Raw genomic sequence first — 24,433 nt, forward strand, 5'->3', positions numbered from 1 at the left:
CAGACTGCACTGCAAAGAAAATTTGCATGTATTACGATTGTTGGGTCAAATAATTTACGTCAGTTGTAATAAATATTCACTGCTCTGTTTCAGCGGATTTCGCCAATTTAAACTCAACGAATTTTAGATCAAGTAACAACCGAATAACCGACGCAAAAACAAGAAAATCATTGTTAGATTTTCATATTGCACTTACGACCGCCATAGTAACGTTCAATACCACATTTTGTTTTGATTTATTTGCATGCATCAAGGCCTGCGTTGATGTTTTTCGTTTTCCCAGTACACTCTCAGAAGAAACTTCAAACTGGCGCGCCATCAAGCGGTGAGTGTGGTCAAATCTGAAGGGACCCGAGTTACTTTCAAAAATTGTAAAATGAGCCACAAATTTTTAAAATTTTCTTCGTACGATTCACGTCTTTATTATTTGTCTTTGGTTTTACTGTTTTCGGGAAAAAATGTATGGAGAAAAATTGATTTTATTAATGTTAAGATACATAACCACCCCCCTTATTCACTGTAAAAGTCTATTTTACATTGAAATTTACTGTAAAAACGTTAAAGTTTATTGTTTTTGTATTGTAGCATAACACTAAAACTTACTGTAAATTATTGTAAAATTACTGTACTGTCACAGTGAAAATCATGGTTTTGTTACTGTACATTTCTATTCGGGTAGAGCACTCCAGACTCAAAAAAATGTGAACGTTATGCCTATTGATTTTACACATAGATTTTTGCAATTAGCAGAGGCAGATAGACACTATTTATTGGCACATAAACCTAATGTGTGTATTTACAAGAAATATTAATCTTACATTCACATTTCATAACTATAAGCACATAGAACAGACGTCCATCTTCAGCATTCAACTTGTGTAAAATCTCTAACGGTTTCCAAGGTAGTTGGGATATCCAAACCAGGTGCGCTACTGTCGTCAGGTTTTTTTTTGTGGCTGAGCTCGAATTGACAGCGGTTATTTCTCTACCCAGTCAAACTAGTCCGGAACCGGTTCGGACTTCCAGCATGAATTCCAGCTCAAATGCATCAACCGATAGAGTCGGAATCGGTTGTTTTCTTTGAGCAAGATTCCATACTGAATCCATTCAGGATTTCAAACCGGTTCCGGAATGGATTTGACGGATAGTTGGGATAGGTTGGTGTGGCGGCGCTAGTGTTTATCGTATATTAATTCAAATGTTTACACACGTTTTTTAAATATTTTTGTTCGATCATGGATGTCTGTTCTCTGTGGTTCAATGAAGGACGTTCGTTGGAGGACGTCCAAATAACTCTCGACAAACATATGATTAAAGCCAACTGTCGAAATTCTCTTTGAAAAGAAATTCCGTACAAACCGCCAATCACAGATGTTGGTAGTAAACAAAAGAGAAAAGTTTTCTTTTTCATTAACTGCTATGAACTGTGTTCAGACAGTAACGGTTTGTTCGGAATTTCCTATCAAAGAGAATTTTGATAGTTGGCTTTTAAGCCGTAATCATATGTTTGTCGAGAACTGTTCAACAGCCCGGTCAAATCATTCGAAATTTGATTCGGAATCCTGAATGGAGTCAGTATTAAACTGACTGTGTTAAACTCATTCCGGAACCGGTTCGGATTTCTGAATGGAGTCATTATGGATTCCAAATAAAATTCAACAACCGATTCCGACTCAGAATCGGTTGTTGCATTTGATGTGGAATCCATACTGACTCCATTCAGGATTCCGAATCAAATTCCGAATGGTTTGACCGGGTGGGAGACGTCCCGCGTGTTGACACGCCCCGATCAAACCATTCGGAATTTGATTCGGAATCCTTAATGGAGTCAGTATGGATTCCAAATCAACCCACTGAGAAGTCCAAAAAAATATTTCAAAACCGTTCAACACGGGTCCAACGATGGACGTTCGTTGAACGGTTATTTGGACGATGTCCAAATTGGTCCAACGAACGTCCTTCATTGGACGATTTTGAAACCAACCATTCTTAGAGGGAAATGCAACAACCGATTCTGAAACCGATTGAGTCGGAATCGGTTGTTGCATTTGATTTGGAATCCATACTGACTATTCAGAAATCCGAACCGGTTCCGGAATGAGTTTAACTGCCCACTAAGACGTCCAAAAAATTGTTTCAAAATCGTTCAACACGTGTCCAACGATGGACGTTTGTTGAACGGTTATTTGGACGTTGTCCAAATTGGTCCAACGAACGTCCTTCATTGGACGATTTTGAAACCAACCGTTCTTAGAGGGTGGGGCGTGTTGAACGGTTTCGAAACATTTTTTTGGGTTTCTCAGTGGGTGAAGCCGGAATACGAATTAGAACCAGCCAGCATTCCGGCTCATTTTCTGGCTGAATTAGCTGACGAACGTTCTTCATGAAGCAAAATATGCTGCGTTACAAGTTCGGGCGAAAAGACTCGAAAAAACAGCGTACTTTGCATCATAGAAGTCGCGAATACCCAGTTAAGCTCAGCCGGAAATGAACCGGAATTCTGGCTGGTTCCAGTTCGTATTCCGGCTCCAGTGACACAACCGATTCTAGTTAGAATCGGTTGTTGCACTGGAGCCGGAATACGAACTGCAACCAGCCAGAATTCCAGTTCATTTCCGGCTGAACTTTACTGGGTACAACCAGTCAATAGGTTTGTTCCAGTACATGGAAGATACTCCCTGTTGCTCCGGAGCAAAAAATTCTTGCTCCTTTTCACTCCGGTTTGCCACCACAAGAAGAAAAGAGAGAAGAAGATAGTACAGGAACGATTTTCTCCCTGTTTGCTCCGGAGTACTTCCAGTTTCTCCTGGTACTGGAACAAACCTATTAGGTTTGTTCCAGTACCAGGAGAAACTGGAAGTACTCCGGAGCAAACAGGGAGAAAATCGTTCCTGTACTATCTTCTTCTCTCTTTTCTTCTTGTGGTGGCAAACCGGAGTGAAAAGGAGCAAGAATTTTTTGCTCCGGAGCAACAGGGAGTATCTTCCATGTACTGGAACAAACCTATTGACTGGTTGTACCCAGTAAAGTTCAGCCGGAAATGAACTGGAATTCTGGCTGGTTGCAGTTCGTATTCCGGCTCCAGTGCAACAACCGATTCTAACTAGAATCGGTTGTGTCACTGGAGCCGGAATACGAACTGGAACCAGCCAGAATTCCAGTTCATTTCCGGCTGAACTTTACTGGGTACAACCAGTCAATAGGTTTGTTCCAGTACATGGAAGATACTCCCTGTTGCTCCGGAGCAAAAAATTCTTGCTCCTTTTCACTCCGGTTTGCCACCACAAGAAGAAAAGAGAGAAGAAGATAGTACAGGAACGATTTTCTCCCTGTTTGCTCCGGAGTACTTCCAGTTTCTCCTGGTACTGGAACAAACCTAATAATAGACTTTTCTACGGCTCATGTACGTACACGTCACATGACACAAAACTGCTTCACTAGCTGGTGGAAAATAATAAACAAAGACGGCAAAAGTAAATGGGATTGTTTTCAACCAGTAAGCTGCATTGGTGTTCGTGAGACTGGCCGACAAGAACTCAATAGATTGATTTATCATAAAAGTTATTTGTATATAATGTGAGCTTTGCTAGCGCGTTTAACGAACGATCAATCAAGTAGTTTTTTTTTCTAATGATTTAAACGTTTTCCACCTTTTGATTACTGGTTAGCTGAATCAAAATTCCAATAAAATAGCAAGACAATCAGCGAAAAACAAAGCAACCTTGGGGTTGTACAATTGTTTTTGTCTTGTAATCGAGTGAAACATGCCTGCCAACAAGAAGTTGGCCGCCATCGCTACTGTGGCCAACGAAGCGGAAGAACCCAACGCATTTGTTATTTGGAACCGTCGGATACCAGTGACGGATAGTCGTAATAGGGATGCGGAAAGTTTCACCAACTTCAGCTTCGTCTTTGAAGCGGATTCCAATGATATTTCTTCGCTATCTGCAGGTGATATTGTTCCCTTTAACGAAATTGAGAGTATTGGCCCGGAAAAGATTGTGCAATCTCTCGAAATGTCATATATATCATACGTAAGTAACCTAATGAAACCTTTATTTTGCATCCGGTATTTTCCACATATATTTCTTTGAATAGAACATTATCCAGAATAAGATGAATTTAAACGAAAAGCGAGGCCCAAAGTTTCTTTGTCAGGAATGCCGATCTACAATGCACACTCGTCTCAGCATGATCACTCACATGAAGATGCATCTGAAACCGTTTTGTGAAGTTTGTTTTGGACTGTTTGAATCGACTGACGCAGTGGTACTTAGCAGTACAATAATAGAAAAGGACGTATTAAAGAACTTACAATTTTGTAGCGCAGCCATATAAATACTATCCATCCAGAAGTGGTTATTCAGGATCGAGCTACGACACCGACGCCAAAAGAGTACTACTATATGCAAACCATCGCTCCTCCGAATACACCAAATCCATTATCAGATGACGAGATGAAGACAATTGAAGGTCTGGTCAATCCAATTGTGAAGCTGCCAGTTATTGAGAATTCTGTCAATAAGCTCCTTAGTCACGAGGACACAGATGAAGCTTTCAGTACCGAGGATGAACACGGTCTGGTAATCGATGAACGTCCTCCTCAACCAGTTGGGCATCGCAAACGCCCAATCAAAAAACCTCCAATCTTGAAACGCCAACTCAAGAAAAAGATTACTAAAGGTAAAAGTACTGATGCTTCCAAACCGGAGAATGTTTTGAAGAAAATAACATCTAGATTTGGAAGAGCAATCAGCTTGAAACTACCGCAATATTAAATTGACGGCACATTTTGTTATTGTTTTCATGAATTGAACTGAGTTAAAAAAAGGATTTTTCTTATTAATAATGAACCGGTTTTTATGGTTTAAAACAACATATACAGATAATATTATTTGTTACAAACTTAAAATATTTACATAATAATTAAAATTCGGCAAATTCTTTGATAAATAAACACTTTGATGCTACTTTTATTTCTTGTTCGTCGTACACATCGAACTGGGATGTATCTCCTGGACCACTCACCTTGGGAATGAACGGTGCCGTTATCTCTACATTCAAAAGCCCTATCCAGTTAGTAGCGCGAAACCATGCATGCTGCTTTATATCGTTCGTACCATTTTTCAAATTACCATATCGCTTAGTCAAATCAGTCTGAAGAATGTTTTGAATCAGATTGCGAAGATCGCTGCTGAAGTTGCTAGGAAATCGAACTCGTCCTTTACAAATTTTCTCGAACAACGCCATTTGATCACCGGTGTGACTGTAAAAAGGGGCATATCCTGCCGCCATCTCATACAACAGAATTCCATATGACCACCAGTCGACACTTTTTCCATAACCTTTAGCTTGGATAATTTCAGGGGCCAAATATTCCGGCGTACCACATAGCGTCCACGTTCGGTCTCTAATCATCTGCAGAAATCAAAGTACCGGTTACAATTAAACAATTTGTAATCAAACTAATAATCAGTTTCACCTTACAAAACCCAAAGTCTGTGATCTTAACATATCCCTTCGTATCGATAAGAATGTTTTCCGGCTTCAAATCTCTGTAAATCAGATTCATGTGGTGCAGATACTCAAGGGCTAACGCTACCTGTGCACCGTAGAATTTCGCTTGATCTTCTCCGAATCGCTTATTTTTTCTTAAAAGAGAAAACATTTCACCCCCGCAGATGAATGGCATTGCCAGGTAAATGAAGGAGTTATCCTTATAGCAGCACTCAAGGTGAACCAGAAAAGGAAAATCCACACTTTGCAGGATCCGTTTTTCGTTCAGAGTATGTGTCAACTGTTTTAGACGGACAATTTTCTCTTTCGATAGGATTTTCAAGGCGAAGTATTGATCAGTGTTCTTTTTGCGGATCAGTTTCTATAATTTGAATCGAATGATTATTCCTGAATTTGAACAACTTACATTTCTACGAACCACAACGCCGAAAGCTCCGGTTCCAAGTGTCTTTAGCACATCGTAATCGGACAGTGACGCGTCACTGGAAGTCTTCGAACTGTTGTACCTTTTCTCAAAGTCAGTTTTCAATCGATTGAGGATATGTTTGTAGTCACTGCTGGCGGAGAACTTTTTCGTTGTGTTTCCCCGAACGCTTGTAGATGGGCTACTTTTTAGTACGGTTACACTTCTTAATGCAGGAAGCGACTTTTCCGGCGAGGTAGACATTCTGTCTCCGGTCAAACGACAAAGAAGCTGTCGTTTTAAATGACGAAAGCGGTTCCAATCTGGCATGGCCTACCACAATTTTTATTTGCACAGTTTCCACAAAACAACAAAATTCTTTTTTTGATTGAATTTTCCACAAAACAAACATGGACTAAGCAGTTACCTGGCAACCCTATACCATCATATGGAGTTTGACAGCGACCTACATACATGGGGCTTTATAGCTATAAAGCCCCAAACAAAGAATTATGTTCGGCACAATACACGATATTCCAGCATTCCACACGACGTTTTGCATCTTGTGGGATGATTTAATAAAATTTAATTCAGAAAATGAACATTTGGTAACTAATTACAGCTTTTAATCATTTGATTCAAAATGAATGTTTTGATTTTCATGGCAGTGATGCTGGCTGTACAGAGACGTCGTCCTTGACAGGAGGCTGGGACTAAGCATTTCATGTGACGTTTCTGATCAGCTGATTTTTGGTTTTGTTCTTTTTTTCTTCCCAGAAATCGGATTCTGTCAGAATTTCGGCTACAGCTCCCAGTGAGCAAATTTTCTGGCAGAAACCGCTCTGCTAGATTTCTGTAAGTCTTGGTTTGGCAGCGCTGTCAGATTTCTGCGCGTATGTGGTGTCGGGTTAGTTGCACGGAAACGAAAAACTACCTAAAATTGAGTTCCTTTGACTCAATCTCGTGGTATCGTGGGGAAACTTAAAATTAGGTAAACCGTGTTGAAGGTAGTTTCCATTTAACCACGGCAAAAATTACTACTCATTGATAGGTTTTTTATACTCAAATTTAAGTTGAATTTACCTAATTTTGAGTTCACCCCAAACAACTCAAAAGTACCTTCCTCCACGGAAGACCTCGACTGAGTCGAATCTCCCTTTTTGTTTTTGACAACACTAATAAGTGCGAAAGCGACGCACAACTCAAAAGTAAGTTAAAAGAACTTTTCTGCAGGTTGTTTTATTTAACCGTGTGAGCTAGGGCGAACTCGGTTTCGCTCGCGTTTTCTGGCAAATTTTGATAGGAACCGAACTAAATCTTGGCTGAATTCTGACAACTGTGCAAAGATCCTGGCATTTCCTACCTGGAAGAATTTAGCACGAATTGAGCAAAACATCTGACAAAGATGTGGCAGGAAGCGTGCAGAGATCTTGGCCGTACATTTCTGACTCGATTGTGGATAAAAGTGAGCAGCACTGGTTGGTTTAACCGCTTCTGTCGGAAACGGTTGTGGCATTTTAGCGAATTCGTTGCCAGAATTCGCGCACAAAATGCTCGCAGAAACTCTGCCAGCATCAATTTCGCTTTGCTCAACTTTTGCTAACTTTCTGGTTGCCACGCTGACCCGGTTCCCAGTGAGCAAATTTTCTGGCTGAGACCGCTCTGCTAGATTTCTGTAAGTCCCCACTGAGACGTCCAAAAAATTGTTTCAAAATCGTTCAACACGGGTCCAATGATGGACGTTCGTTGAACGGTTTTTTGGACGTTGTCCAAATTGGTCCAACGAACGTCCTTCATTGGACGATTTTGAAACCAATCGTTCTTAGAGGGTCTTGGTTTGGCAGCCCTGTCAGATTTGTGCGCGTACCCTCTAAGAACGGTTGGTTTCAAAATCGTCCAACTAAGGACGTTCGTTGGACCAATTTGGACAACGTCCAAATAACCGTTCAACAAACGTCCATCATTGGACTCGCGTTGAACGATTTTGAAACAATTTTTGGACGTCTTAGTGGCTATCCTGTCGGGTTAGTTGAGCTAGGGCGAACTCGGTTTCGCTCGCGTTTTCTGGCAAATTTTGACAGGAACCGAGCAAAACCCTGGCATAACTCGGAAATAAACTGTGCAAAGATCCTGGCAATTCCTACCTGGTAGAATTTAGCACGAATCGAGCAAAACATCTGACAAAGATGTGGCAGGAAGCGTGCAGAGATCTTGGTCGTACATTTCTGACTGGATTCTGGATAAAAGTGAGCAGCATCGGTTGGTTTAACCGCTTCTGTCAGAAACGGTTATTGCATTTGAGCGAATTCGTTGCCTGAATTCTCGCACAAATCGCGCAAAATGCTCGCAGAAACTCTGCCAGCATCAATTTCGCTTTGCCCAACTTTTGCTAACTTTCTGCTTGCCACGCTGACCGGGTTACTGTGAGCCGTGTTTACCAACATTGCTTCACAGCTTAATGGCAGTGTTAGTAAACACGTCTCACAGTAAAAGTCAACTCGACTCCGCCCGGTCAAACCATTCGAAATTTGATTCGGAATCCTTAATGAAGTCAGCATGGATTCCAAATCAAATGCAACAACCGATTTTGAGTCGGAATCGGTTGTTGCATTTGATTTGGAATCCATACTGACTCCATTCAGAAATCCGAACCGGTTCCGGAATGAGTTTAACTGGGCGTCAGCGCGCACAGCCTAATACTTCAGTCGAAAAATGAGCAGGAACGCTTCCCAGTTTAACTAGAGCACTCTAATGTGGTTTTCGTTTGAGGCGAAACTGAGTCAGTTCCTAACCCCAACTGCTGTCAAAATGTATGAACTGACAGCGGTTGGGGTTAGAACCTGACTCAGTTTCAGCACAGAGAACAGACGTCCATCTTCAGCATTCAACTTGTGTAAAATCTCTAACGGTTTCGAAGGTAGTTTGGATATCTAAACCAGGTGCGCTACTGTCGTCATGTTTTTTTGTGGCTGAGTGCGACAGAATTGACAGCGGTTATTCCTCTACCCAGTCAAACTAATCCGGAACCGATTCGGACTTCCAGCATGAATTCCAGCTCAAATGCGTCAACCGATAGAGTTGGAATCGGTTGTTTTCTTTGAGCTAGATTCCATGCCGAATACATCCAGGATTTCGAACCGGTTCCGGAATCGATTTGACGGATAGTTGGGATAGGTTGGTGTGGCGGTGCTAGTGTTTTGAGTTGGAAACCATACTGACTCCATTCAGAAATCCGAATCGGTTCCGGAATGGGTTTAACTGGGCAGGATAACTGGAAGTACTCCTTTCCTGCACACCCAATTCAGTTCGGTAATTTCAGCACAGCTGAACAGCCAGTAACATTTTTAAACGGATAGCTCAGTAAAGTGGCTTTAATTTACTGATTTTCTGCGATATATTTTCTGAGTTTCATCAAAACAAACGTAACTTCTACTGAGATCTCGGTACAAGCTTTGTTAGCTGAGTACTCGGCTGTGTGAAACTCGGTAAAAATTGCGAAAAAAGCTGGGATTCGGTAAAATAAAATTAAGTATGTGTACTCTTCTCTTTTTTAATATTCTGGTAGCAAACCGATGTATGAGGGCAGCCACCCGGTCAAACCAACGACGTCAAACCATTTGGAATTTGATTCGGAATCCTGAATAGAGTCAGCAAATGCAACAAACGATTCCGTAACCGATTGAGTCGGAATCGGTTGTTGCATTTGAGTTGGAATCCATTCTGACTCCATTTAGAAATCCGAACCGGTTTCGGAATGGGTTTAACTTCCCTCTAAGAACAGTTGGTTTCAAAATCGTCCAATGAAGGACGTTCGTTGGACCAATTTGGACAACGTCCAAATAACCGTTCAACAAACGTCCATAGCTGGACCCGTGTTGAACGATTTTGAAACAATTTTTTTAACGTCTCAATGGGTACGTTAATGGCTTAACCGTCCCAGTTAAGTTCAGCCGAAAAATTAGCCGGAATGCTGGCTGGCTCTAATTCATATTCTGGCTTCAGTGACACGAACGATTCTATAGTTCCAAATGCAAATATGTAATAGTATTAGGTTAGTAGCCACTGAGACGTCCAAAAAATTTTTTCAAAATCGTTCAACACGGGTCCAACGAAGGAAGTATGTTAAACGGTTATTTGGAAGTCGTCCAACGTACGTCCTTTATTAAACAATTTTGAAACCAACCGTTCTTATGGTTATTTTGACGTCCTCCAACGTTGCACGCTCGTAAAAAGTTACTCAGATTCTGAGTACTTTTAACTCAGTTTTGAATGATGTTCGTAAACGTCAAAAATTGAGTTGTCATGTATAATATCTCTGAGTAACTCTGACTCTATTTTTGGGTATTACACAAGAAACCGTTTTGGAGTTACCAAACGGAAAAGCCGTTTCTCGCCAAGTTAAAAATTCCAAGCGTCATCCGCCATTTTCCATTAGTAGGTACACGCTCGTTTAGTTATCGCTCATAACTTTTTCACAAATAAAAATTTGTTCAAATATTTATAATAGTTGAAGCTAGAGTTGTAGTGTGTAAAATACATTTTAATTGAAAGAGTGGATTTGAACAACCAGCATGCAGAAGATTTCGGAAGAGGTGGATGCTGAAACTGCAATGAAGTTGCGAGGTAATATTCACGTTATATTATATATATATATATATATATATATATATATATATATATATATATATATATATATATATATATATATATATATATATATATATATATATATATATATATATATATATATATATATATATATATATATATATATATATATATATATATATATATATATATATATATATATATATATATATATATATATATATATATATATATATATATATATATATATATATATATATATATATACTGGAAAAAAGTGTAAGGTTTCAGGTTTCTCATGCCATGTGCCAAATTGTGGGAAGATGATTCCTGGACACGTGGATGAATTGAAGGAACACTTCCGGTTGGTACACAATTTGAACACCAGCAAAGCAGCCGCTCAACCTTTCCTTTGTTCAGAATGTGGTTCACTGTACCAGAGGTTTAAGAGCTTGAAACGGCACATAGAGAGTGTTCATCCACTAATTACAGAAAATTCTACAAATATTTCATACGACCATGACGCTGTTGAACAAATTCAAAATAATCATCCGGAAAATATGCTCGTAGATGATGATTATCTGTTGAGAATAACGAATACCATATTCTTTAAAACGGCGCCGTCGTTGGATGAAATTACTAAGAAAATTAGTAAATTCGCCACAGATTTGCGAAAAGATGTATCTCTTCCCGAGACAAAAATCAAAAAGTTCTTACAGATTACCTCGAATCTTATAGAAGATTACGAGTGTTACATGTTGAATCTATTCAGAGAATTTTTGAAATCGAAGTCGATCCCATTAAACGATACCGACGCTTTGAAATTTATAAACGACGCATCTTTGGATGGAATTTTTGCAGACGTAGCTTCTCCAAAAGACAACCTAGCATATTTGTCTGGAGTTGCGGGTTGTGCTGTGCCAAACCCTAGGGAAGAAGTCTTGGGAAGAACTAGAATCACTAAAACTGTCCCTGCGATTACCAAACTAGGCAAAAGAAAAAGTGTACAAATAGTGAAAGACGTTGCTCACTATATTCCACTAACCAGCATTTTAGCACTGGTTATGAAGAATCCCGGAGCTCGCAAGATGATAGCAGAAGAAGCAGTGAATGACGATATCTTGTGCGGTTTCAAAGATGGTCAACGTTTCAAAACACACCCGTTCCTGACACGGTTTCCCGATGCATTACGACTCTCGCTTCATCTGGACGATGTCGAATATCTGAACCCTTTGGGATCACGCAAATCAAAAAAAAAACTTACCAATTTCAGTGTTAAAATTGAGAATCTCCACCCCGCAATTAATTCATCCTCCAACAGGATATATCTAACGCTTACAGTTCGCTCAAGAGATGTAAAAAAATATGGCTACAATAACGTTATGAAACCGCTGATTCAAGATTTGCGTGAGCTTGAATCAGATGATGGTGTTGTAGTACAATATGGGAGTGAAAAGTTTACGATGAGGGCAGTTCTAGTGCATGTTTTGGGGGACACGCTGGCAATTCATGAAATTTTCGAGTTAATGGGGCCCCAATCAAGTCTATTCTGTAGAATGTGCTATGCGACGCGTACTGCACTTCATTGTGGAAACATTGGTGATACCTTCCCTCATCGCACTGAAGAAAGCATACAAGGTGATTTAAATGCTCTTCAAAGCGGAACTAAAACACCTTCACAATGCGGAATCATTCGAAAATCAGCACTGAATGAAGTTAAATATTTCAACATAGCGGAAAATAACACGTTTGATCCAATGCATGATCTTTTGGAAGGCGTCGTCATGGTCGTAATCAAATGTGTTTTGAACGAAGCTGTAAATATCCATAAAGTGATAACGATTAGTCAAGTCAACCAAATTATACAGCATTACGAATACGGTATAACTGAATCGGCTGATAAACCTACCGCTAATTTTACTTGCGAGAAGTTAAAAGCACGTGGACATGCTATTCCTCAGTCAGCTTCGCAATGTTGGCTTCTCCTTCGAGCATTCCCTTTTATGTTCAACCAGATTCTCGGATTTAATTCAAATTTATCATCATTGCTTAGAGCTCTCATGAAAATAACTTATTATAGTTTCTCCAATAAGCTAACATTGAATCAGATTAACGATCTGGAAAACGAAATCGAATGTTTTTACAAGTTGTTCAAATCCTGCTTCCCTGCCATCAACCCTACCAATAAATTCCATCACATCTCTCATTATCCCTACATAATTCGTCAGGATGGGCCAGTTGTTAATCATAGTTGCTTACGCTTCGAAGCGAAATTCAAGGAGTCGAAATCCCAAGCGAAGACATGCAACAATTTCATCAATTTAACAAACAGCTTTGCTAAGCGCCTGAATCTAGCACAGATAACCACTATTCTTGACCATTCATACGAAATTGGTACGGTAGATATCGTTTCGTCAAAGCACATACACAAAAAATCTCTAAATAATTTACTCCTGATCCGGGATCTACCAGATTCAATCAAATATATAAACCATATGAAAATAAATAACACAAGCTTTCGGCCGGGACTGATAGCGAAATACCAAGTATGCAACGAAATGTCCTATGGTTTGATAATAGATATATTGCAATCGGATAATCAAATTGTTTGCCTAATACAGCATCTCGAATGCGAATATTGTTTACAATACAACAGTTACAAACTCAAAACTGACAGTCAAGTTATTCGCATATCACACAAGAACTTGCAAACGAAAAAAACATACAACTTATGGAGTATATACGGAGATTCAGAAGAAAACTGCTATATAAGTTTGAAATATGTAGATAGTTAGTAGGGAAATAAACTTGGAAATAAATTTATAATAAAATAAACAACAATCAAGAAGGTAGTGCAAACAACTTGAGATGTCACTTTAAACCTTTATATATACTTATTCGCTCTTTTCAGCCCAAAAAATAAACGATCAGAACCTAGTTCTGCTCAACGATGCCGACCTAGTTGAAATGGGGATAATCGAAAAAGGATCCCGTCTAACAATTCTTAACATAATAAAAAACTATAGTTCTGAAGCTAATCCGACCAAAGATAAAATTGATGAGACTTCCAATAATGTTCAAAATTTGGTAAACTTTCTACTATAATTACTGTAAGCGCTTGTCGTACTATACATATTTAACGTTTTCAGATTAACCGTTCGACATTCGAAGATGACGCAAAACTCCGAATGAAAATTTTGTATCCAATTTTGGATCAAGGGATCGTACCAGATAAGGACGGTTTAAATCATCTTACACGAGTCGCATGCAAGCAAATGGAGACTCAAATAATGGACGGTCAAAGGCAAGTAGAAAGTTTTATTTGTTACTCTACTAGTGCATCAAACTATGAACACTCCTTAAAGTGTGATAGAATGAATTGTTTACATTGAACCGCACGAGTCTCTCCGCTAGAGCAACCTTGCGGCGAAATGCGCAATGCCTATACATATTTATAGGGCTTACGGCCAATTTCTTTATCCTCGCTTAAATTTTAAACCGGGTTCACCAGTACGTTTAAACCTGGTTAAGACGTTAAGCGAGAATGAAGAAATCGGCCCTTAGTAGTCCTTCGAGCAAATATGCAGGTGATCTAACACTGTCTATGAGCAGAGAAAAGCAATGCCTTTCGTTGTGAAGCTTCTATTTCAAAAAACATCGTAGTCAATCAGTATCATGCATTATTACTTCATTGAGCCTATGAAACTATGAAGTATGCATAGTAATGAAGCACGGCCAAACAACTTCACTTCTGATTATCAATGTAAAGAAATGTATGAAACACAGTACAAACTGCTAGAGGAAACCACATAGTTATCAGTTCTTCGCATCCTGATTTCAATATTGACCATTCTTTTCACATCTTCAATCTGGTTCGATTTATAAACTTCGGCATAAGAACGTACATGCGTCTTTGACGGTGGTACTTAGAAAAAGTAATTCGTCATGTTCCGGCACAAAATTATAAAGACGACCGACGACGACGAATTATAATAACTTAAACATTTAAACCAACAGAATTTAAAGGTATACAATTTCTGTTTATAGCGAGCGTGTTTATTTGTTTACATATACAGTTCAATCGTAAATCGACCAAAGGGTCTAACTAAGCCGCAATGTCGTTGAATCGAGCAACAGCGATGCCAGATTTACAGACTGTGGACAGATTTGCTGCACTGAGAAACAAAAATATGCAGAATTAGCATACTTTCATTCCCGTCTCTTTTGCTGTAATTCTCGACGAACATATGATTACGGCCTAAAAGCCAACCGTCAAAATCTACTTTGAATGGAAATTCCAGACAAACGGTTACTAGTCGAACACAGCTCACAACAGTTTATGAAAGAGAAAACTTTTCTCTTTCGTTTACTACCAACATCTGTGATTGGCGTGTAACGGTTTGTCCGGAATTTCCATTCAAAGTGGATTTTGACAGTTGGCTTTTAGGCCGTAATCATATGTTTGTCGAGAATTTTCATGCATTTTCTAGCATATACTTCTAGTAAATATTCAATTAGTGGATAGACCGAATACGTCCAATGCACAAAATTTGCAGCAGAAGAAACGAGAGGCAGATCAAAAAGTATGATATCGGTGATTAAAAAAAAGTTCTGCGTATGCCTGGTCCAGACATTTACAGACTTTTAAAACAGTAATAAACTGACCGATTTTCTTCAGAAAATAGATGTGTCCCAGCATGCAAAGAATTACGAATCAAATACCGTTCATACTTTTACCATTTAGATTTTTTTTAAGAAATTTAGAACTTAATCTTTCACGGAATCTTTTTGGTCTTTTTCGGAGTAACGAACCAATGATCTCTAAATGCGCAGGTATCCTTCTGTTGATCAACAGCATGCGGCAGCTGTTCAAATCGTAAAATTATTTCCACAACTTAGTAATACGCGAGTCACACCAACTGCTCCTGATGAGGTTTGTTATTCTATGCTTATTTAATTTCTCTAATATAATTATAATTATTTTCATGCTAGTCATTTTTCTTTTGGCGCAACGGAGGCAAGGAAAAGGGTGCTCATACTGGCATGATATTTCATCGCATCCGGAATGTCATCAAACAGCTACCTGCAGAAAAACATAAATATAATCGAGGAACTATGCCTGTAGAAGAGTCCGTTTCAACTGAACTTGTAGAGCGGGCTCAATTGCTCCGAGTAATGCTTGCATCGGCATCAGTAGCAGAACATATTTGTGATGAAATGGACCGATGCTTTCCAGTCCTCAAACTGTTATTAAAAGAAAAGAAACCCGTTAATGATATCTTGGATATGTTTCCACACCTGTGTTCATATGAAGGATTGGTGGTAACATGTTTATTTTTTATTATTTACTATTTCACTTTATGGTATTCACGGAACATATGAATATTTATATCATATCACTTTTTCTAGATTCGTCAAATGTTTGAGAGATTGTATCCTAACAGAACAGAAGGTCTCAAAATCGAGGATGTCTTCTCTCAGTGTCTATCTTATTCACCGTCCAGATTCTCTAGAGTAGAAGATGGTGAGATATAATTTTTTTTAATTTAGCCCAAAGGTCTGTCATAAAATTTTAAATTTGTAAAACTATTCACAGATCACATTCGAGGATGCTTGAGAATAATTTCTCATATGCCAATTCGCGGACAAAAAAGAACGCTGGTAGGCTGTCCAACTGTAGGCGAAGAACATTCGGCTTCAATTTTAATTCGTTGGATTGGGGTAAATGCAATATAATATACATAAGGTTAGATGTAATGATTTTATATCATCATTAGGAGTGCTTAGATACATACATGGCATCCCCCGCAACTGATTCCAAACTACACATGGTGTGCGTAGCAAGCCCGATGAAAAGAGGAAATTATGCCGTCATTTGTGAGAAAAAAGTTATATTCGAGACTAACAATTCTATTCATGCAGTGGAAATTTTATTCAAATGCCACGCAGTTCTCGGAGTGGAGGTGCCACCTAATTTTAGAATGTTTTGGGACTTTCTGGCATGTGCCATATATAATATAATTCCGCACAGTCAGAGGACAACTGTGAATAGACTCGTCCAAACTTTTATTGAAGTTTCCCGCGCACGTATTGACAACAAATAAAAGGACAACTTTTTTATACAATACTTACTAAAAACCATAAAATTTAATAAACAGAAGTTTCTTTAATTATTATTGTAAAAATATTCCATAAGAAAAGAAAGACTGCATTGTGTTGTATCCAAAACAAAATTTTGACGGCCAATTTCTTCACTGGATGTAAACCGGTTTAGTTCCAGTTCAAATGCAACAATCGATCATGAACCAATTTAAATAGGAATCGGTTGTTGCATTTCTTCTTACAGAAACCATTCAGAATTGCAAGTCATAATCCGGATGGCTCCAGTCAGTATTCCGGCTCCAGTGACACAACCTATTCTAACTAGAATCGATTGTGTCACTGGAGCCGGAATACTGACTGGAAACAGCTGCAATTCCGGCTCATTTCCGGCTCATTTCCGGCTGAACTTTACTGGGTTTTAATGAAATCCCACTGAGACGTCCAAAAAATTGTTTCAAAATCGTTCAACACGGGTCCAACGATGGACGTTCGTTGAACGGTTATTTGGACGATGCCCAAATTGGTCCAACGAACGTCCTTCATTGGACGATTTTGAAACCAACCGTTCTTAGAGGAATATTGCACTCATAAATTGGGTAATATTCTACCCAAAAACTGAGGAATTACAACTGGCTTTGTTGTCTACTCAAAAATTGGGTAAGCTTCTGCTCATAATATGAGTAAAAATCGATCAATTTTTGGTTTTGTTGAAGTTCTACTGAACCCAAAATTTGAGTAATGTTCAACTCAAAGTCTGCGTAATAATTACTTAATTTTTGGTTTTGTTAAATTTGTACTGAACTCAAAATTTGAGCAATGTTGAACTCAAAATCTGAGTACTAGTGAAGCACTTTTGGGTTTAGTGTAGATAATATTGTACTCAAAAACCGAGTAATAATTACTCAGTTTTTGGTTCAGGCTGGCTTACTCAAATTTGAGTAACTCCGGAATTACTCAATTTAAGGGTTGTTCCACTTTATCTGGAAATGGGTGGGATTAAACTCATTTTTGAGTAACTTTTTACGAGCGTGTGGTCCAACGAACGTCCTTCACAGGACGATTTTGAAATCAACCGTTCTTAGAAGGAATTGTTCCCAGTTAAGCTCAGCCGGAAATGAACCGGAATTCTGGCTGGTTCCAGCTCATATTCCGGCTCCAGTGACAACCGATTCTAGTTAGAATCGGTTGTGTCACTGGAGCCGGAATACGAACTGGAACCAGCCAGAATTCCGGTTCATTTCCGACTGAGCTTTACCGGGGAGAAGTGAAATAAATGAACACAGAAAAAAATATCTCATATATAAATCATTTTGTCTCACCGTCTGGTAATTGTGTTTGTTGCTCATATTTTAGTGAGGTAAATATAAACAAAGTCACGGTTCAAAGCGGATGAAAACGAAAGGCCAGTTTGCAGGTACAAATAGTATACATTTTAACCAAGGAAATATACGGTGGCCAATTAATTATCACTAGGAATACATTTTATATTCATCAAAGTAGATATGAGAAAATGTATTATCTTGTTCTGCATATTTGTTTGCATTGTGCTGGTTAATTCAAAACCACATGTTAATAAAAGCCGCATTTGGGGACCAGGTATTGAGTTTGCGGACAAACTTCCTATGAATGCAAGATATTTTTTCATTGAACTCAAAGATATAGAAGACAAACTGTGAGTAAAATTTAAATTATTTAATATTCTATCTCCGAAACATTACAATACGAAAAATAAACGTATTTTTAGGATCACCGAGCCGGTGAAGTATGACATTCGATTAAAAGGACGATCTCGAATTGGTAATTGTCGCGTACGAATAGAACAAATAGATAGGTACGATGGGACAGCATTGATCCGCTATAAGCTGATGGAGACCTGTTGGGACGTAGAGATTTCAGTCCTTTTTGAGGATCAACATCTAGGTGATTCGCCTTACAATTTCGACGGCAAATTGTATATTGAAAACTGCAACTGCCCTCAAGGGACATTGGACCAGTGGCTTCAGCTGATCGATTGTCCTGTGAACGATCCTCAAATAGATAATGATTTGATACCGTTTCGAGCCGTGAACTTTTCAAACTTGAGACCCAGAATCATTGAACAGTATGACAAACCAGGAAGCGTCTCACTATGTAACTATGTTGTTAAAAATAACTTGGTTTATCGAACTTGCTATGGACGCTACACAGGATTTAAGATATACATGGATGCGATGTTGCTTTCTTTGGCTCGAAAAGCTTTGCTGCCAGACGTGGAGCTGTTTGTGAATTTGGGCGATTATCCACTGGTCACTAAAGGTGGTCATCGTCGCACTACCGGACCATATCCAATTTTTTCCTGGTGTGGTAGCGATGATACATTCGACATAGTAATGCCAACATATGACATCGTTGAATCCACCCTAGAGGCCATGAGTCGAGTATCGTTAGATATGCTTTCGGTACAACGAAAAGGTGTTTCGTGGGAACAGAAAATACCCAAAGCATTTTGGCGTGGACGAGACGCATGTCGAGAACGGTTGGATCTTGTTGGTATATCACAAAAGCACTCGGATCTAATAAATGCGTCGTTGACGAATTTCTTCTTTTTCCGAGACGAGGAAGAAGTTTACGGACCAAAGGTAGCCCACATTTCGTTTTTCGAATTCTTCGACTACAGATATCAAATCAACGTCGATGGAACTGTTGCCGCTTATAGATTTCCCTATCTACTAGGCGGAACGTCGGTTGTTTTCAAACAAGATTCCAAGTATTATGAACATTTTTATAGTAAACTGAAAAAGTGGAGGGAATACGTTCCATTCGACAAAAATCTGTCCAATCTGGTGGAAACTATTGAAAAGGCCAAAGAGAGTGACGATGATATGCTGCTAATTAGGGACAATGCCAAGATATTTGCTGAGCAGCATCTGCTGCCCAAATCGATATTGTGCTATTCTGCTCTCCTCTTAAGGGTATGTAGTTCGTCATGAAAATTAAAAAAAAAAGTAATATTTGTTTTTTTAGGACTATGCAAAGAACATTGTTAGCCCGATTCAGATATTACCAGGCATGGAATTGGCCGAGCAACCAGCTCTCTCATCAAACTGTGAATGTGATTTTAAAGACCATGCTGAGAATCACGATGAACTGTAATGCATTACCATGTTTGTTGGATTTGACCCTTAAATGGATTGAATTTCGGCAACGTACCAGATTTATCAAAAAAAAGTCAACATGGGGTATAAAATATCCTTGCGAAGTTGATGCCCAGAAAAACATGCATTTAGGGACTAAACATGATTTCTTCAGTAATTACAAATTTCGATGGCCAGGCCATCACATCAAAGATCTGATCATACAGTGATACCTCGCGTTAGAATGGGCATGTCACAAAACGTGTGTATGGATGGTCTTTTGCTAACTGTATGATTAGTTTCGTAGAACGAATTGTTTATTATTAAAAATTGTTTAGAAGTACAAATTGATATGGCTGAGATGGAGAACCAGTTGATACCTATTAAGTTTTTTTGATTATGCAGTTTTCAGCCAGTAAGCTGCCTTGTGCCTTGCTCTTAACGTAGGTACATTCCCCTGTAATAAGCGGCAATAAGTAAATACGATGAATGGACCCTTTCTAAACTTTAGTCAATATGGAAATGTCATCGGAAATAAGATCCTCGATTACTTATAACCACTCACTGTTTTGCAAAGAAAATTCAACATAAACTAATCAAAGTAATCCTCGATGTCGATGTTCGGATCCAGCAAGTCTTCCCCGTACGGCGTCAAATCCAGCTGATTTAGAATTAAATTTTCACACGTTTCTTCCAAACCCGTTTCGCCGATCAACATTGCTCCCTGCAGCCGTCCAGCTACCATAACAAGCTTGATGTATTCCAAACCAGGAGTCATCCTGAGCAACACTTCATACTTATCATCGAGTCCTTGTCCATTGTAGCGACCCAAAAGAACCACCTGATATCCAAACAATTGTGTCACGTGATTAAACATTTCAAAACAAAAATCTTGGTAAATTGTTTCGCCAGCCCGCTTAGCTGCCATGGCACGAGCTGCCATTGATCCCATCTGTCGAGCCTGAGTCCACAAACGCATCTGAAACCAATGCGAAGCATGGTCCCATCCAGCGTAGCACACGTCGCCAGCAGCATAAATGTCATCCACTGAGGTGGCCATTTCCCAATTTACGAATAGGCCTCCATCGGGTCCAAGGCGAAAGTTTCGGTCCGAACTAAAATTGATCGCTGGATTCACTCCTGTAGCAGAAACCACTAAGTCACATTCAATCACCTCTCCATCGGTAAGGCGAAGTTTTAAAGGATACCCTTCGGATTGTGTCTGAATTTCTTCGACTTCGGCTTTGTAATGTATTTGCACCGAACCAGGCACATTCTGCAACTTTCCAGAAATATCAACCGTTTTATGCCAATCCGGACCTAGAGCAGCCCCTCGTTTCGCAGTGCTTGACTCAGCTTTCTCTTCCGAATACCTCATGCGTTTGATAATGGCTTTCTGTTCGCCTTTGCAACTCAAACGATCTTGAAAAAACTTCGCCGCAGCGGAATCAACAAACGTCGAACTAATGTATTCGTCCTTGATGACCCAATGCACCTGGACACCGGTCATTTCGTATACTATTTCCGATGCGATTCCACCATTTCCTACTACCACAAGACGAGTGGCTTCCTTGATTCGATTTTGAAACTGTTCTACTGATTCAGTGTCACGGATTCCAATCACGTTTGGATTACCAGCTGCTTGCTCGATCAACTTAGGACGAGCTCCCACACAAAGACAAAGATAGCGAAATGTGATCTTGTTTCCATTAACTGTTTGAATAAAGTGGGATTCGCTTTCAATTCTAATCAGTTGATCCTCCAACACCCGAATGGCTCTATTCAGCGAAGTTGCTTGCTTCTCCTCAACATCAAAACGTGTGAGAACTTTTCCCAGCGAAACGAGATTGGTAGCCGCCTTTACTAAAGATGATTCAGTAATTAATATGATGCTGTCTTTAGGATCCGCAAAAACGAGCAGCGTTTCTGCACAGGAAACACCTGCTATCCCTCCTCCAACTACCAAAAAAGTGCAACTAATTTCCGTCATTCTTCTCTGTTCTTTTCTAAACTAATTTGCTTCTATTCAATTTATAAAACTAAGCACTAAAGTACTTACAGACGATTATGGTTTTTGGTCGGCATAGTACTCGGAGTAGTCGTAGTTGCGAAAAGGAACATCAAACGTTATCAAACCGTAGTCCATAGCCCGCTCGACGGCTACTAGAAGTTCAAGGTGTTTCTTCTGGCAGAGGCCGGTGATTTGGTAACTCAGAACCTTTCCACTCTGAGGTGAAATAAACTGCTTAATCAAGTTCTCATTCCTATGGTCCAGCACTAAATATTCATCTCGGCAGATGGGACAGGGGTTGCCGGTAGAAATTTTTCCCTGGCGAATGCACGTCTTTCGAGTTTTCTTAGGCGGGTAGATTCCTTTGTGATTTCGGCGGTAGTTTTTCCAAACGGGCTCCCCCTGGTAGGTCTGCTGATACGCTTCACTCGCCAAATACCGAATGCTTGTTTCTACTGGAATGATTCGGGTACGATCTTTTCGATCATCGACGTTTCCTTCTCCGGTCGACTGATCTGCTGCTTGCTCTTCACCCTTAGCTTCCTCCGAAATGAAACGTGATGACGACAAGAAGAACGTCCGAATATTATTTGTTTGGATTACTTGGCGATATGCGGACAAAATTGGACTTCCCACTGCTCTGAATAATGACATTTCTATACTTCTATTGCGAAATATTTACTCGGTGAGATGACGTAATAGAAAAGACGAACCTAAAAAGGAAATATTTCATTCATGTTTCTTTACTGAAATAATAACAAATGTTGGCTAAGATAAAGTCCAATTACTACAAAATAAGTACAAGAAGTAAATACTTACCAAGAGTAGAATATAAGCACCGTAGTAACAGCGGAAACCCAACCAAACATGTGCTGTTTATTTGCGTTAAGGGAATCGCGAGAAGAAATCCTTTTGTTTTTATTGTTTCGTTTTCCATTTCTCACATGCAGGGATGCCAGATATGAAGACATAACATCATTTTAAATACGTCCACCCAGTTAAACTCATTCCGGAACCGGTTCGGATTTCTGAATGGAGTCATTATGGATTCCAAATCAAATCCCTCTAAGAACGGTTGGTTTCAAAATCGTCCAATGAAGGACGTTCGTTGGACCAATTTGGACAACGTCCAAATAACCGTTCAACGAACGTCCATCATTGGACCCGTGTTGAACGATTTTGAAACAATTTTTTGGACGTCTCAGTGGGTATAATCAGTTCTAGGTCAATTTTTCAGAAGGGCGTTACAGCAAAATGTAAACAAACTGTTTTTATGCTTATTATTAAAGCTTATGCATATAAATATCACTGTACATATAAATTATTATGGAAATATGATTTAACAATCATCAAAATAAGATTTGTAAAATGGGCTTAATTCAACTTTGTTTGAAATGAAATCTGTTTGTTGATACGGCCCTTCCGTTTAAATCCATGTTTTAACTTTTATTTAACTATATTTTCTTTTATAATACTTTTATAAACTTTGTGCAATCGTATTAGCTAATAATGATAGAAACAACTGTTGTCACTGAACCCGCCCAGTTACCATGTCTAAAAGCAAAAGGTCTGGCAGATGATTGTAGCTATCACCAATACGCAGAAGAAATGTTTAATAGTGTATGTGATTTTTCCGTTTGTTTACATCACCGATAGCAAAAGTGGAACGTGCTGACGTCACTCCGTGTGTTTTGATTAATGTTCGCCTGCTGCCATTTTGGAACTCAATAACGTCTTCACTGGTTGCTTCGGGATTGTTTACCTTTTTTACGTTACTAGCTCAGGCAAATCCCTTTATCTGCCAGACCTTTTAATTTACGTCATTGGCCCAGTTAAACTCATTCCAGAACCGGTTCGGATTTCTGAATGGAGTCAGTATGGATTCCAAATCAAATGCAACAACCGATTCCGACTCAGAATCGGTTGTTACATTTCAGTTGGAATCCATACTGACTCCATTCAGGATTCCGAATCAAATTCCGAATAGTTTGACCGGGCGGAATATTAACTAGATCCAACCAGAATTCCGGATAAACTTTACTGGGAATGGACCCTCTAAGAACGGATTATAACTACTAGAGGGAGCAAAGCGCTACAGTCTCCATGTATTCACGGACTGAAACATCGCTCTGTAGCATATTGTATCCCATTACTTTGACATGTATGTACTCGGGGCAATATGTGTCAAACTAATGGGCCTATCATATAATCTCTTTTCATTTCTTACATTTTGTAAACAATTTTATGCGGAAATATGACTGGTTTCTGGTAGAATTCTTGCTCAACATCACCCAGTTAAACTCATTCGGGAACCGGTTCGGATTTCTGAATGGAGTCAGTATGGATTCCAACTCAAATGCAACGACCGATTCCGTCTCAATCGGTTTTAGAATCGGTTGTTGCATTTGAGTTGGAATCCATACTGACTCCATTCAGGATTCCGAATAAAATACCGAATGGTTTGACCGGGCAACAGCCGACCTCAAATCCATGGTCCCCAGTCAAACCATTCCGGAACCATCAACGAATCCAGTATGGAGTCCAAGTAAAGTTCAGCCCGAGTTCTGGCTGGTTCTATCTAGTATTCCAGCTCCAGTGACACAGCTGATTCTAATTAGAAACGGTTGTGCGTTACTGCCCCCTAAGAACGGTTGTTTTTCCAATCTCCAAATGAAAGAC

At 39.3% G+C, this 24,433-nt stretch overlaps 6 protein-coding genes across 9 annotated transcripts; 3 read left to right on the forward strand and 3 right to left on the reverse strand.

Moving 5' to 3' along the window:
* Window positions 1–3,430: 3,430 nt before the first annotated feature.
* LOC131681639 (uncharacterized) lies at window positions 3,431–4,896 on the forward strand. Of its 2 annotated transcripts, XM_058962554.1 has the most exons (4): window positions 3,431–3,576; window positions 3,669–4,034; window positions 4,099–4,269; window positions 4,326–4,896. In XM_058962554.1, exons 2-4 carry the CDS (start codon window positions 3,765–3,767, stop codon window positions 4,776–4,778), a joined length of 894 nt encoding a protein of 297 aa, XP_058818537.1. In that variant the 5' UTR covers window positions 3,431–3,576; window positions 3,669–3,764; the 3' UTR covers window positions 4,779–4,896. The 2 variants fall into 2 exon arrangements, with proteins under 2 accessions (XP_058818537.1, XP_058818536.1); XM_058962553.1 differs by lacking the exon at window positions 3,431–3,576 and having other exon boundaries at window positions 3,583–4,034.
* Window positions 4,896–6,317, reverse strand: LOC131681637 (cAMP-dependent protein kinase catalytic subunit beta-like). Its single transcript, XM_058962550.1, has 3 exons — window positions 5,936–6,317; window positions 5,483–5,878; window positions 4,896–5,418 (listed from the first exon to the last, which is right to left on the reverse strand). The coding sequence occupies exons 1-3, from the start codon at window positions 6,248–6,250 to the stop codon at window positions 4,927–4,929; spliced, it is 1,203 nt and encodes a 400-aa protein (XP_058818533.1). The 5' UTR covers window positions 6,251–6,317; the 3' UTR covers window positions 4,896–4,926.
* An 8,599-nt stretch (window positions 6,318–14,916) lies between these two features.
* LOC131681638 (uncharacterized) lies at window positions 14,917–16,936 on the forward strand. 2 transcript variants are annotated; one of them, XM_058962551.1, is made up of 5 exons: window positions 14,917–15,461; window positions 15,521–15,850; window positions 15,938–16,052; window positions 16,125–16,249; window positions 16,306–16,936. In XM_058962551.1, exons 1-5 carry the CDS (start codon window positions 15,354–15,356, stop codon window positions 16,630–16,632), a joined length of 1,005 nt encoding a protein of 334 aa, XP_058818534.1. In that variant the 5' UTR covers window positions 14,917–15,353; the 3' UTR covers window positions 16,633–16,936. The 2 variants fall into 2 exon arrangements, with proteins under 2 accessions (XP_058818534.1, XP_058818535.1); XM_058962552.1 differs by having other exon boundaries at window positions 16,125–16,936.
* Window positions 16,937–17,910: 974 nt separating this feature from the next.
* LOC131679096 (protein O-glucosyltransferase 2-like) lies at window positions 17,911–20,300 on the forward strand. 2 transcript variants are annotated; one of them, XM_058959653.1, is made up of 4 exons: window positions 17,911–17,987; window positions 18,045–18,302; window positions 18,375–19,581; window positions 19,634–20,300. In XM_058959653.1, exons 2-4 carry the CDS (start codon window positions 18,133–18,135, stop codon window positions 19,760–19,762), a joined length of 1,506 nt encoding a protein of 501 aa, XP_058815636.1. In that variant the 5' UTR covers window positions 17,911–17,987; window positions 18,045–18,132; the 3' UTR covers window positions 19,763–20,300. The 2 variants fall into 2 exon arrangements, with proteins under 2 accessions (XP_058815636.1, XP_058815635.1); XM_058959652.1 differs by having other exon boundaries at window positions 17,920–17,987; window positions 18,038–18,302.
* On the reverse strand, window positions 20,291–21,733 carry LOC131679097 (pyridine nucleotide-disulfide oxidoreductase domain-containing protein 1). Its single transcript, XM_058959654.1, has one exon. The coding sequence runs from the start codon at window positions 21,731–21,733 to the stop codon at window positions 20,336–20,338; it is 1,398 nt and encodes a 465-aa protein (XP_058815637.1). The 3' UTR covers window positions 20,291–20,335.
* A 75-nt stretch (window positions 21,734–21,808) lies between these two features.
* On the reverse strand, window positions 21,809–22,696 carry LOC131679098 (small ribosomal subunit protein mS40). The gene is made up of 2 exons (XM_058959655.1): window positions 22,574–22,696; window positions 21,809–22,467 (listed from the first exon to the last, which is right to left on the reverse strand). The coding sequence occupies exon 2, from the start codon at window positions 22,406–22,408 to the stop codon at window positions 21,809–21,811; it is 600 nt and encodes a 199-aa protein (XP_058815638.1). The 5' UTR covers window positions 22,409–22,467; window positions 22,574–22,696.
* Between the last annotated feature and the right edge of the window lie 1,737 nt (window positions 22,697–24,433).

Source organism: Topomyia yanbarensis, chromosome 2, assembly GCF_030247195.1.
Source record: "Topomyia yanbarensis strain Yona2022 chromosome 2, ASM3024719v1, whole genome shotgun sequence".
Classification (NCBI taxonomy): domain Eukaryota; kingdom Metazoa; phylum Arthropoda; class Insecta; order Diptera; family Culicidae; genus Topomyia; species Topomyia yanbarensis.

Excerpts from the sequence above, each read along its gene's own strand:
- LOC131679097 (XM_058959654.1), bottom strand. The coding sequence starts at position 21,733 with ATGACGGAAATTAGTTGCACTTTTTTGGTAGTTGGAGGAGGGATAGCA.
- LOC131679096 (XM_058959653.1), top strand. The coding sequence starts at position 18,133 with ATGAGAAAATGTATTATCTTGTTCTGCATATTTGTTTGCATTGTGCTG. Across the intron at positions 18,303-18,374 it reads AAAGATATAGAAGACAAACT|GATCACCGAGCCGGTGAAGT; the intron begins GTGAGTAAAATT and ends ACGTATTTTTAG. Across the intron at positions 19,582-19,633 it reads ATTCTGCTCTCCTCTTAAGG|GACTATGCAAAGAACATTGT; the intron begins GTATGTAGTTCG and ends TTGTTTTTTTAG.
- LOC131681637 (XM_058962550.1), bottom strand. The coding sequence starts at position 6,250 with ATGCCAGATTGGAACCGCTTTCGTCATTTAAAACGACAGCTTCTTTGT. Across the intron at positions 5,879-5,935 it reads CCGGAGCTTTCGGCGTTGTG|AAACTGATCCGCAAAAAGAA; the intron begins GTTCGTAGAAAT and ends TTCAAATTATAG. Across the intron at positions 5,419-5,482 it reads CAGACTTTGGGTTTTGTAAG|ATGATTAGAGACCGAACGTG; the intron begins GTGAAACTGATT and ends TGATTTCTGCAG.
- LOC131679098 (XM_058959655.1), bottom strand. The coding sequence starts at position 22,408 with ATGTCATTATTCAGAGCAGTGGGAAGTCCAATTTTGTCCGCATATCGC.
- LOC131681639 (XM_058962554.1), top strand. The coding sequence starts at position 3,765 with ATGCCTGCCAACAAGAAGTTGGCCGCCATCGCTACTGTGGCCAACGAA. Across the intron at positions 4,035-4,098 it reads AAATGTCATATATATCATAC|AACATTATCCAGAATAAGAT; the intron begins GTAAGTAACCTA and ends TTCTTTGAATAG. Across the intron at positions 4,270-4,325 it reads TTGAATCGACTGACGCAGTG|CGCAGCCATATAAATACTAT; the intron begins GTACTTAGCAGT and ends ACAATTTTGTAG.
- LOC131681638 (XM_058962551.1), top strand. The coding sequence starts at position 15,354 with ATGCGCAGGTATCCTTCTGTTGATCAACAGCATGCGGCAGCTGTTCAA. Across the intron at positions 15,851-15,937 it reads GTTCATATGAAGGATTGGTG|ATTCGTCAAATGTTTGAGAG; the intron begins GTAACATGTTTA and ends CACTTTTTCTAG. Across the intron at positions 16,053-16,124 it reads ATTCTCTAGAGTAGAAGATG|ATCACATTCGAGGATGCTTG; the intron begins GTGAGATATAAT and ends AACTATTCACAG.